Source organism: Strigops habroptila, chromosome 14, assembly GCF_004027225.2.
Source record: "Strigops habroptila isolate Jane chromosome 14, bStrHab1.2.pri, whole genome shotgun sequence".
NCBI lineage: Eukaryota > Metazoa > Chordata > Aves > Psittaciformes > Psittacidae > Strigops > Strigops habroptila.
In genome coordinates, this window is record NC_044290.2 from 3,414,199 (window position 1) to 3,427,327 (window position 13,129).

General features: G+C 49.2%; 1 protein-coding gene across 1 annotated transcript; it reads left to right on the forward strand.

The window, feature by feature from the left end:
• Positions 1 to 372: 372 nt before the first annotated feature.
• LOC115616666 (GTP-binding protein Rhes-like) lies at positions 373 to 2,027 on the forward strand. The gene has a single exon (XM_032920290.1). It carries the CDS (start codon positions 746 to 748, stop codon positions 1,370 to 1,372), a length of 627 nt encoding a protein of 208 aa, XP_032776181.1. The 5' UTR covers positions 373 to 745; the 3' UTR covers positions 1,373 to 2,027.
• The last annotated feature ends 11,102 nt before the right edge of the window (positions 2,028 to 13,129 follow it).

Here is a 13,129-nt window from a genome sequence, read left to right on the forward strand (position 1 = left end):
CCACAGAATAACTGACAGCTGAACATATTGGTTATGACACACGGGTTTCAGGGAAAGCTTATTCTTCCCCTCAGGTCAAGTATCTCACGGGTTCAAGGAAGAGTTGGGCACGTTTGCAGCACCCCTGTCTGAAAACAAGTCCCCAGCCTCGGATAAGTGTAAGAAACACCATGGGTGACTTCGGCCAGCTCCTGCCATGTCACCCAATGGGTGAGGGACCACCACCGAGCTCCCTGCTGCCAGCAAGCCCATGCCAAGTACCACACATTAATCTCCAGGGAGAACAAAAGGACAGGACAGCTTGTGCAGCATGACGGCTGCAACACTGCCAGCTCCCTGGCGCTGCTGGCAGTGGTGAGAGATGCAAGTGCAATGTGCAGCGTAGCGCGGTGCTCTCCAGGGCTGCAGTGGCTTTCCAGGACTGAGCTCTGCGGATTGGCCCGGAGCACCCCATTCTCCTCCCTCCCAGCCCTCCTCCTTCAGCACCCTCAACCCACGGAGATTGGACAGCCGGCTGCCACATAGCAGAGGGGAGTCAGGATAAAAAATGAGCTGGACTTGGGGACTGTAGCATCTGTAGCAGAACAGCTGGGAGAAGTTTGCAGGGAGGTGGAACCAAACTTCCCTGGCTGCAACGAGCCGGTGCCGGGGAGGACAGACAGACGGAGAGACACCGGGGCTGCAGCCATCCAGGGATACCTTTGAGGTGAGCACCAGCTGCGGAGCATCCTGTCCCCTCTGCGCTATGTCCCTGGTGGTGAAGGAAAAGAACCATGTGCGGTTGGTCTTCTTGGGTGCTGCCGGCGTGGGCAAGACAGCCCTTATCCGCCGCTTCCTGATGGACACCTTTGAGCCCAAGCACCGGCGCACGGTGGAGGAGCTGCACAGCAAGGAGTACGAGGTGAGCGGGGCCACGGTCAAGGTGGAAATCCTGGACACCAGCGGCAGCTACTCCTTCCCAGCCATGAGGAAGCTCTCGATCCAGAACAGTGATGCCTTCGCCCTCGTCTACGCCATAGACGATGCTGAGTCCTTTGAGAGCATCAAGAGCTTGCGGGAGGAGATCCTGGAGGTGAAGGAAGACAAGTTCCCTCCTATCGTGGTGGTCGGCAACAAGGCGGAGAGTGGCAGCGAGCGGCAGGTGCCGGTGGAGGATGCTCTGTCGCTGGTGGAGCTGGACTGGAACAGCCGCTTTGTGGAGACGTCGGCCAAGGACAACGAGAACGTCCTGGAGGTCTTCAGGGAGCTGCTGCAGCAAGCCAACCTGCCCAGCCGGCTCAGCCCGGCGCTCTGCAAGAGGAGGGAGACGCTGCCCAAGGAGCAGGCGCTGAGGCCTCCCATGAACAAGACCAACAGCTGCTCCATGTGCTGAGCCAGACACCCGGGGCTGGGAGGAAGGTGCCGGAGGCAGCGGGACCGGCTGGAATCTCAGGTGGGCTGGGTGGGGAGAGGCGCTGCCTTGGCCAGAACCAACCCTGCAACCTCCCACCCCTTCCCTCCTCATCCCCACCCAGCCCACCGGGACCGGTGAGAGTTGGAGATGAGCAGGAGGAGGGACTTGGAAGGGATGCTGGGTGCAGGAGGGGTGCGGGGAGAGGGTGAGTTCCTGAAGAGGCAGGAGGTGTACCTGGGAAACAGCCGCCGGTCAGCCAGCATGCTGCGTCTGTGCCCAGCGAGCGCCCAGGCAGCAGCCAGGCAGCTCCTCACACGCTGGGGCAGGCAGACAAGCAGCGGGGCTGTGTCTGTGTCCATCAAAAGGCAGATGTGGGCATCGTGCAGCTGCCTCGCACCCACCGGTGCCGCTCTTCTGGGTCTCATCTGGATCCTGTGTCACCTCACCCCAAGCACTCCATGTACAGCCTCCTGGCACGTCTGCAGTTACAACACGTCTGGTGTCCAAAGTGGTTTTGGTTTTGTACCTGGGTGGTAGAGCATGTGATAGGGCAGTCTGTGCATCTCTTTAAGTTTCTCTTCTCTTCTTCTTTTATTTTTAAGCATACCTAATAAACACATTGCTGCAAAGTGGAGCTCAAAAATGTCTGGGTTTCTTTCTGTTGTACTTCAAACGCTGCAGTGCCTGATATCAGGGGTTTATGCCCAGACCCCTTATGACTGAGTTTCATAGAAACTGAGACTGGTTTGGGTTGGAAGGGACCTTAAAGCTCATCCAGTTCCAACCCCCTGCCACGGGCAGGGACACCTTCCGCTAGAGCAGGTTGCTCCAAGCCCCTGTGTCCAACCTGGCCTTGAACACTGCCAGGGATGGGGCAGCCACAGCTTCTCTGGGCACCCTGTGCCAGCGCCTCAGCACCCTCACAGGGAAGAGCTTCTCCCTAAGAGCTCATCTCAATCTCCCCTGTTTAAGTTTGCTTTGCCTCCTCCATGCTCCATGCTTATCTGGAGCCCTGGGGGAGCCTGCCCAGCTCCCCAGCCTCCACTGGCAGCATCAGGACACTTGGTGTTAAGGTTTTCCTGGCAATTTAACCTCTAAAGTTTTTACCAAGCATGAGTAACTAAAATTTAAATCTCTCTTATAACATCCAAGTACAGAAAAGCACAACAACCATTAAAAGACAGCTGATCCACTGAAATAAAAACCATAAACACATTAAAAGGAGATACTAAAAGGAGTGGGAGAAGGGCACAGAAGGGCAGTAACGAGCATTTAACCTGCTCAACAGCCACACAAACACAATAAATAAAGTCATTAAAGACTGGTGGATTAAAGAATCATCCACTCTGGTCCAGACCCAAGGGAGCTGGGCACTTTGGGGTCCCCAGCTTTCAGGAGCCCAGCCCTACAGCACGGTGTGTCTCTGCTCAGCCCAGCCGGGCAGGCCGATGCAGGATCGCTCTCATTATCTCAGCCCCTTCCCAACCCGGGCAGAGGAGGAGGTGCTGGCAGGGAGCACCCAGCCACCCTGTGGGCATCCCTCGCTGGGGCACCCTGCAGACACCTCCCCACGGGCACTGGCACAAGGACAGTGACCTCCAGGCAGGAAAATTCCTCCTCCTGGAGCCTGAGGGAGGATGAGGCCAGGGGCAGGCAGTGGGGAAGGTCTGCTGCATGGTTCAGGATGCCCTCACCACTCTCTGCCTCACAGCCACGTACCATGTGCTGCTCACCCAGCACCTCAGGGACACGCAGAGCAGCTCAGGGCAGAGCCCTGTACTGGGGAAAACGGCTCCTACCTGCAGGGAATGAAATACAAAGAACGTTCCCTTTCAGCAGCTGACCCAGTGCAGTGGGGACAGGGGTGATGGATGCAGCCACAGTGATGCTGCACCTCGGCTGCACCCAGCAGCAGGGCCACCCGGGTGGGGTCAGGGCCATCCCTGCCCGCGCTGCCCACCCTTGGCCCCAACCGGGGTGACCTGCCCATGGTGAGGCACCTCTGGGTGGTGCAGCAGGTCCTGCCCCAATGACCTGACCTCTTGCTAATCAAGCAGCCCTGCAGCAGTTTCACAATGTGCAGAGAGGGATTTTGTTTGTTTTGGAGCACGGTTAGACTCAGGGGCACCAGGCCTTTTGGTTTACAATATTATGCTAAAAGCAGAAGAAAACCTCTTTGCAGTGTATAATTAGGAAGCTGGGATGAGCAAGGCTGCCTGCCAGCACCCTCGTGTGTGTTTTGGTCTGCAGTAAGGTCTAGAAACAGCTCCTCACACCCTGGTGAGATCCCAGGTCCTCCCCAGGCTCCCTGAGCTCCCCATGCCCACCACTGGCTCCCCTGGCAGAGCAATAACCCCTGGGTGCTTCAGGCCCCCCACTCCCAGCCATCCCTGGCCCATGACCCATGGGAAACAGCAAACACTAGTGCTGACCGAGATGCCGGAGCTGCAGAAGATGCAGAAACTGAGATGCTGGAGCTGCAAGAGATGGAAACCAAGATGCTGGAGGTGCAGAAGATGCAAAGACCGAGGTGCAGGAGCTGCAGACTGAGGTGCAGGATGTGCAGGGACCCTCTTAACTAACACACCTCCACGTGCCCCTGCAGTACTGGGCTCCAGCAATCAGTGGAGCCATTGGAGGAGCTCACCCAGGAGCACATCTCCCACACCCGATGCCCGGCTGCCTTATAGACCCCCTTCCTGCCACTCCGGCCCTGCCAGTGGCGGTCCTCAAGTTGGGATGAAGGGCAGAGATGTCGCTGGGATGAAGGGCAGCGCTCCCCAGCCCTTCTGTCTCTGACCTGCACAACCCCCTCTCTGGGGCATTGCAGGTTTGGGGTTGCTTTTTTGCAGCACTCACATGAAGTCCTGTTGCATGGGGCTGCTTAGCTGGGGTTACACACAGCTGCCCTGCTTGGGTGCTGGGGTTACACACAGCTGCCCTGCTTGGGTGCTGGGGTTAGCAAGCTTTGGCCATGCAGGAACATGGTGTGGAAGCTGGGGTTAGGAAGCATTTGCCGTGCAGGGATTCTGGCAGAACAAGAGCCTTTTAGATGTCTCTTCCCCATGCAGGATTGCAGGGCACCTGAACCAAACACCTGCAGTTCATTTTCTTTCAACAAGAAAGAAATGGGGGTTGGAACTGGATGATCTTCAGGCCCTTTCCAACCCAAACCGTTCTGTGACTCTAAGAACAAGTGGCAGTAGGTGAAATGGCTTTTCTTTCCCAGACACATAGGTACTGACCGAAGTGTGTCTGCAGCATGGGAAACTGAGCCCAGGTGAGTGGAGATAGAGTGTATGATACCCCAAGCTGTGCACATCCTGCAGACATCCCACAGTCATGAGGGAGTGTGAATAAGAGGAGCAAAATGTGCCCTTCCTTCTGCTTCCCCTCCCAGGACAGGGCAGCTGGGGAAGATGCTTTGTGCTGGGGCTTCAGGAGAAAGCCGGAGGAGGGCAGGATCCATCCAAACATCCATCCGGGCTGCCCAGGCTCAGCTCTGCCCTGAAGGGCTCAGCTAATGCAACCCTGAGCACCTGCAGCCTCAGCCACATCTCTTGGTCTCCTTGGGTTGGGGGCACAGAAAGATGAAAGGGCTCTCGCCTCCAGAGCAGCAGCTCCAGCATGAGGAGGGAGGATGCCGGCGATCATGGCCTCGGGGGCAATCGGTGCCGCTCTGTCTCCATTAACATGAGGCTGCTACAGTGCCAGGGGGCACAGATCCAGGGAAAAGCCTTGGTCTGGATGAGCCACACGCAGGCATGACACCACTGTCCCCAGGATGGCATCGACAGCCCGGGCAGCAGCAGCACTCACTCTCCCAATCTCACCCCTGGGACTGGGGAGGTTTCATCACACTGGTCGTCTTAGTGAATTAGCTGCAGTTTATGTTTGAGTTGACTTTTTGTAGATGTTCTATGTGTACAGGGCTCTGGTGCAGGGGAAGGGAGATGAGCATGACAGCCCCTCTGCTCTGCTCTCTGGTGAGACCCCACTGCAGCACTGTGTGCAGCTCTGGTGTCCTCAACACGAGAGGGACATGGAGGTGTTGGAGCAAGTCCAGAGGAGGCCACAAGGACAGTCAGGGGCTGGAGCAGCTCCCGTATGGAGACAGGCTGAGAACATTGGGGCTGTTGAGCCTGGAGAAGAGAAGCTGCGTGGAGACCTCAGAGCAGCTTCCAGTGTCTGAAGGGGGCTACAAGGATGCTGGAGAGGGACCTTCATCAGGGGCTGTAGTGATAGGACAAGGGGTGATGGGTTCAAACTGAAACAGGGGAAGTTCAGGTTAGATATAAAGGGTGGGGGGGGGGAGCTGCAAGCCCCCATGTGCCTGATGGGTGCTGGGTGCTGCTCAGGTCCTGATTGTTGTGAAGCACAAACACTTAAACAAGGTCACCGCATCTGAAAGCAAAACATTTAACCCGAAAAGCGGCGCTCAGTCGTTGGGTGTTTGTCAGCGATGTTTGTCTTTAGGGCCTTTTGCTAAGCGAGGTCTCGGGCGGCGGCTGCTCGGAGCAATTCCCTGTCACCATCTCGTGGGCAAAGTGGGAATTACAGAGAGGACATTTTGTGCGAGGAGAGGCCTGCGACGAGGTGGCTGCTGCTCCCCAGCGATGCTCTTCATCCCGACTGGTGCACCACGAACGCACGGGAACGGGGACGAGGCCAGCGAAGAACCAAGGGCTGAGCACTGCTCATAGGAACAGCTCTGAAAGAGAACTCACCGGAGGTTTAGGCAGTGTCCAGCTCCTCCTGAGGAGACATTTCGCTGTATGGAGCTGGGTATGTGAGAGGAAAATGTTAGTCTGCAACATCCGGAAAGCCTAGAGTTGGTCAGCATTGATATTACTATTCCTGTGAACCCTTTGGACACCCACCTTCCCAGCTAGAATAGGCTGCAGGAGCTCAGGGCTCTGTGTGCTGCAGGGGTGGAAGCATTCCCAAAGAGGATTTACAGTGCTTTGCCTTTTAGTTGCCATCTCAAGCAACAGGGAAGAAGTGCAGAACTTTGCTTGACACAAGCAAAGTCTCCATTTAGGAGACTGCACTAGTCTGTAAACACCTGAGTTTGTGTCCTGCTTCTTTCCAGTGCTAGGGATCCAGGCAGCCTTCAGGGAACACAGCGTAAGCTCCTGAATGGACCTTAATAAAACAGGGCTTGTCCAGACGGGAAAAGAGAGGAAAAGTGGGTTTTGTTCTCTTGGCCCAGGTGCTGCCAGCAGTGAATGGGTAGGTAGCACCTCTTCCCAGCCTTGGGAATGCAGGCTGGCTTCTGGAGCCGGGCAGGGGCTGGCTGCCCTGGCTGAGGGAGGGCCAAACAAGCAGGAATCTCCACTCTGTGCTGTGTCTTCCCAGCTTTTCATTACAAGTTTGCTCATCCCTGTTAAGGCTCTGGCCCTTAATCGCAGGGCAGCAAGACCCAGTGGTGCCTGCTCTGCTGGAAGCCCCCACATCCCTTGTGTTACCACCTCGTAACCAGTGGGGAGAAGCCGAGATGCTGAGAAGTGATTTCCTTGTGTCGCAGACCATGAACTCCTGGCCTCTGCCATGATGTCCACTAAAAGACCGGATAAATCCTCTAACATGCTATTCTCTCTCAGGTCCCACACAAGACAGAAGCCAGGCACACGACTGATGCCTCTATTGTCCTACCACTGACTGCAAAGTGTTTTTAAGAATCCATCAATCACTCCCTATGCCAGCGAGGATTCTGCAATTCAAATGCCCTGTATGGACAGGAATGCTAAGAAGAACCCATTTGGGAGATGTGGTGTTTGGCCTCCTAGACTCATTGGAGGAACAAAGGGAAAAGGAGACTACTTCAACTGATTCCCTCTAGGTTCATGTCAGGAAAGTTTCTCAGATGGTGAATTGCCAATGTTTTAGCATTTATCTGGATTTTATAAAAGAGATTAAACAATCAGTGTCTGAACTATACAGCGATAAAAAGCACTATCTTGGAGATGTCTGTACTAAAAGACACAATCTGTCACCTGTGATTATTTTTGGATACTTCCTCTTCCCTCCTCTAAGGACAAAAGCAAAACTTACTTGCTCTGTGCCTTAAATTTCTTATTGTGAGGGTTTTAGTGCTTTGTGCTTAATCTCCACTAACTAGTCAACAAATAGTGTTCTGCTGCAGACAAAGTATCATCAGCTTTATCAGCATCAATCCCAGTTTTAGTCTCTAATTGAAAGCAGCAGCACCCAGGCTCCAGGGCCTGGTGCTGGGCTGGAGTCACTGGTCCCGAGTGCTCAACTTCACATCTTGCAGCTGCGTGTCAGAAAAGCCTCAGGAAAAGGTGTTTTACAAAGATGCTGAAGCACCCTGGGGAAATGATTGAATCTGCTCCCAACTTCACTCCCATCCAGGTTATTGTGTATACTCACAGACTAGGAGGCATCAAAAGCTTAAAAAGCAGTTCAGGGAGACAGCACCATGTAGTAACCATGCTGAGGAGCAAGAAATAAAGGATATTAGACTAGTACAGGTAGCTTGAAAACCACCCTTACTACATCCTCCTGTTTTCATATTGGTGGTAGTAAGAAAACTATTGCTGAGACAGAGCTACCAAGGAAAACCAATTTGTTGGCTCCTTTGTGGTGTTTTTTCCTTAATTTGAGCAATTTTGAGCTGTTTCAGAAATGAAACTCACCCAAAAATCAACGAGATCCTCACACACTTCCTTCTAGCCCCATCCCTGGGTTCTCACCCTCCTTACCAGCTACATCCTGCTTGTGATGCTGCACACTCGGAGGTGTTGGCAAAGGGCAGCTCTCCCCATCCTGGTAGTTTTTTTGGAAGCTGTTCAGCAGTAAAAGCGTCACAAGGTAATCAGAGCTGTTTGCCAATTCGCACTCTTCCTACAGGCTGTTCCTGCTCAGCGATGGCCATTGATGTCTGTTCCCTCTTATGTATTTCAGGTGTTTCATGCTTGTGCTGAATCTCTTACTGAGCACAGTTATCTATTATGTATTTCTGAGTAGGCAGCCTGTATACCTCACACTGGTAGAAGTGGCAATGCTTTACCTGCAGAATAATCATCTCTGCCTTTATCAGAAGTTTCCTGTCATCTATTGGGAGAGAAGAGATAGGAAGGAGACAGACAAGTGCCAAGAAAAGGCTGAAAAAGCGGGTTTCCACTTGGAATCAGATAAAAATAATGAAAAATCTGTTGGGGTTTTTTTTTTTCATGCTCCTGTGGTGTACAGACAGTAAAACATAATTGTAAACCATGAATAATGTAGCCAAAACCATGAGACCTACTGCAAAAATGAGATGAGAATCTGCTCCTTTCCAGCACCATCAGTAACACAGGTTGTTAGTCTGCTTGAATACATCCTTTGGTATAGTTTAAGAATAATTTAAGATAAATTAAGAAGTGGGGAAATAAAGGAGAAGTGGGGCTCCAAGAGATAAAACTACAGAGCAATTACAGAGGAATCTGCCACACTTTTGGATGTTATCAAGCCCATTCCCCTGAACAAAATGGAACACTGAAACCAATAAACTCTTTCATTAACTCTGGACAGACAGAGGTGTGGTTCAAGGCAAACCACCTTTACTAATCATAGTATTTATTGAAAGCAAAGCAATCTTCCAGCTTATTGTGTTTTAGACCATTTTTAATAACCCTGAAATCATGACTGCACTGGGACCACGTTTTCATTAGAGAAAATTTACAAGCAACTTGTTTCCAATGCATCTGACAGTAAAAAACCAAACACCGGGGGCACACACAGGACAAGAAGTGTCATATTCATTCCTAATGAAGCATCTTCATTAGAGAGAGGATAACGATGGGAGCGTGAGGCATTCCAAATGGTCAACTCGATGGTCTTTGCACAGGCTGGATTGGCCGTTGGAGGATGGAGTCTGGCAACTTGCAGCAAGCAATAGTTAACCTGAGCGATTGGGTGTATCCGCTGGAGGGAGACACCTAGACCCCACTAGAACATGGGCATGAGTAGTCTGTCCTCCCTCAGGAAAGCTACAATGTGGAAGAGTGTTGGCGGTGCCTCTCCCAAATTCCAAGAGCACGTGTATATTACTGGAAGAGACTCCTTCGGAACGAGGGGGAATGTGAGAGGACAAAAGTTGGGCTGCTCCCATAGACATTAAGGTTTCACGGGTACGTTACTGCCTTCAAAGCAACACAAGGACCTGGGTGAAACAGTCCAAGAGACCTGCAGGGAGCTAAAGTCGTCCTGTGCGGTGGGTGGACGGGCCCATGGTCTCCTTCGAATTCCCACTAAGGAGAACACTGTGAATCACAGACATTCCCAGACATGTACGGAGCTGCCCTTTACCTTGAGGCTGAGTGGGGACACCAGGCATCCGCACAGGTTACAACAAGAGTTTGTGTGAGCTCCATATCCAGTATGGCAGAACTCCCCTTCCCTGAAACTGGCTACGCAGGACTTGAGCAGAGCTTGTACATTCAGCATCAAACACAGCGATACAGTGAGCACACCTCCATCGGTACAACGTGACAGACATCTAGCAGCAGTTCATACACAACAGCGGGAGATGATCCTTACAGGTCACCTTTGTTCTGGTACCACAGGTTATGCTCCACAATATAGCTGCCCATAACCCAAATCCTAAAGGGTTTTTCAATTCCATTTCCAGACTCTTACAACTCCAGTAATTCTTAACATATACAGATACCCATATACATTTGTTTTGATTTAAAAGCTCCTTCACATACACAATCATATATTGAATTATCAAGAACAATAATATATTTCTGGAGCAGAAGAGCAAACCCATCTGCTTTGCCGGTGCCACCCACAAACTAGACAAGGAACTAAGAAGAAGTTTGACAGTTTCAGACCATTTAGGAAAGAGAAATTCTCTTGGCCTAAAGACAGGGGAGCCATGCAGTGGAAGTGGTATGGCAGGTACAGCAAATGCAACGTACAGAAAAACACAAAATTGTTAAAACATGTTTTCTGGTAAAGATTCTGGAGCCATAAGGAGAATCCTTCTCATCAGGAGCTAGCTTTACCATTGCAGAAATATTGAGTAGCATTAAAGCAGAAAAGAGTATGACACTGAAAATAAAAGGAGCTACACAAACATCCGAAGACTGATTTTGGCCATGAGCTGTATTTCTTTTAACATAGCAGGGTGGATACTAAATTTTAAGAGTGCACCTGACTTGCAAAAAGCCGTCTCTGCCAACCTTATGGAAGACAAAAGCTCTTGTTGGCTAAAACACCCAACTCCGTAAGGGACTTTGATGTCCAGGCAAACAAAACCCAGGGACCCTGAAACTCAAGAGACCTCCTTGCTAAGGAAAAACCCCAAAGAGAACTGAAAGCAAACAAAAGACCAAGGAAGCAGAAGAAAACAGAACACAACTCTCTTCTGAGAGTTTCGTTTCAAACATCTGTGCAACTTTGGGGCAGTAGCAATTAAAAAAAAATCAAGAGGCTTCAGGCTGGGTATTTCTGGTTAGAGAACGGAATTACCCACCCCGAGTCTAGATCTGGCAATTTTTAACTATATCCTATCTGCAGCAAACTGCCAACAACTCTCAAGAGTTGCTTGGGTTCCCCCAGCCCCACAGGCCTTTCTTATTTAATGTATAGTTTATGGCAGAGTAGCCGATGGTCCTGGTGACAGCAAGGACAGGTGACAGTCGTGGTATGGGTAGAGCTGTCCAGGCCTGTGGACCGTTTTCCGATTAATCCAGGCTAGGTTTTTCCCTTTTCAACTGAATCAGTGGACTGAGTTTTACTGCACCAACTCGTAGCTATAGACCTGTCAATCCCACTGCCTGTACGAACCACCTTGGTGGCACCAAGAGGTGAAGAACTGATTTGATGAGGCTGGAGGAGAAGGTAAGCTCATCTGTAGACGAGATGGAGCGAGGTCAGGTCCCTCCACGGACTTCCTGTGCTTCACCTCCTGTGCCTAATGTCAGCCACTAGAAATACCTTAATTTCAAAACCTGAAAGACCAAACTTGAAAATATTTTGCTGTTTCTACCTTATTTACAGGCTATTTGCCCACCTCATACAAGTTAGTGAAACTGGTGGTTTAGAGCTGAAGAGATCCAGGTCCAGAGAACAGGAGGCAATGGGGTGGTAGAGCTAGAGTGGAGCCTTCAGCCTCGCAACAGTGCCAACAAGTCATCCTCTACATGACTAAAGACATGAATAAATGAGAAAACCATCATTCTAGCAAAAAAAGAGATTACTGCAGCACTCTTGGATGCACTAAGCCAAGGGTTCATGGTACAAGCATTCCAGGTATGGGAATGCCATCACCAACACGAAGACTGAAGGTGTGCGATGACGCTTGCAGGAAGGATCTGCCTGGCTGTACACTTGATTCTCATTAACATTGAAAGAGTTAAACTTCTTCCATGAAATACCTTAACAATATATATATTTATATTTTCAGTATTCCCTGCATAAAAGAAAAATACACATTATTTCAACAGCCAAGAAAAAACTGCAATTTATTAAGTTTCAAAGAATCTTCGTACTCTTGAAAGCAACTTTCGGTGCATGTTCTTTAACAATCACATTCTATGAGGAGAATAAACATTAAAAGCCACAATTGTTGGTTTGTTTTTTAATCTCAGAGTTACAGACATCTTTAATCCAAAAGGAAAGGCAAAAAAAAAAAAAAAACCAAAACCCAAAAAAACCCCAACCAACCCAAAAAAGCCCCAAAATACCCTCCCGCCCCCCCCCCCCCCCAACCGTAAAACAGAAATTTTCATTCCCAATTTTAAAATATCAGGAGTTCTTCTACAACTCAATACTAAAGTTCAGCATGGAAAATTTTATGTAAACACGCACATACACACATACATATTTTATATAAGTGTGTGTGTATATATAGATATATAAAATATATATGTTGGAGGCGTGTAATGGCAATGAGATGCAATTACTCTGAGGAGAGGTTATTCAGCTAAATACACTACTAAACCTTGAGAGAAAAGAAAAAACAAGTCTTGAACCCAGTTTGTGCATAGTTCATGATCCTCTATAAAACCAGCTTTTGTTAATTTGCAATCTTGCAGGACCCTTTACATCTGATAAAACCATTAAAAAGCTAATCTTCAAAAAAAAAAAAAAAGAAAAACAAAACCAAAAAAACAGAAAGAAAACCAAAAAGAAACCAAAAATGTAATGCACAAGTTTCCTGATCCAAGCAGGCAGGGAGCACAATGTTCATATAATTTTTAAAACATACATGACGTGTATGTTATTCCATTGTCTTTCTTCCTTTCAAAACAATCAAAAACATTGATCTTTTTTCTTTTAAACATAAAGCAATTCTTTTTTTTTTTAATATATAAAGCACTCTTCAAACATCTATTTCTTTTTGAGTCCATTATTTGGTAAATATGTAACTGCTACACATTAGATTAGGTATTTTCTTCTTTCTTACTGTTTTTTTTTTTATTTTCTTTTTTTTTTTTTTTTTTTTTTTTTGGTTTTTTTTTGTTTTTTTTTTTTTTTGTGGTTTTTTTTTTTTGTTTTTTGTTTTTTTTTTTTTTTTAAATAATATCTTCAGTGCTAGGAGTTGGGTTTTAAAAATACATGAAATGGTGTGGAGTTGCTCCTCGGGAAACCCGGCTTTCCTGAGACATCTTCCACCATGTGCAAGATAGTGATCACAAAGTTTTCGCCACTTTGACGAAGAGGAGGAAAAAACAACAACCCAAACAAAAAAAAATAGTACACAGCAATGGCCAAAGAAAAGGA

Bases quoted from the DNA above. Each gene is read 5' to 3' on its own strand.
- LOC115616666 (XM_032920290.1), top strand. From the start codon at position 746: ATGTCCCTGGTGGTGAAGGAAAAGAACCATGTGCGGTTGGTCTTCTTG.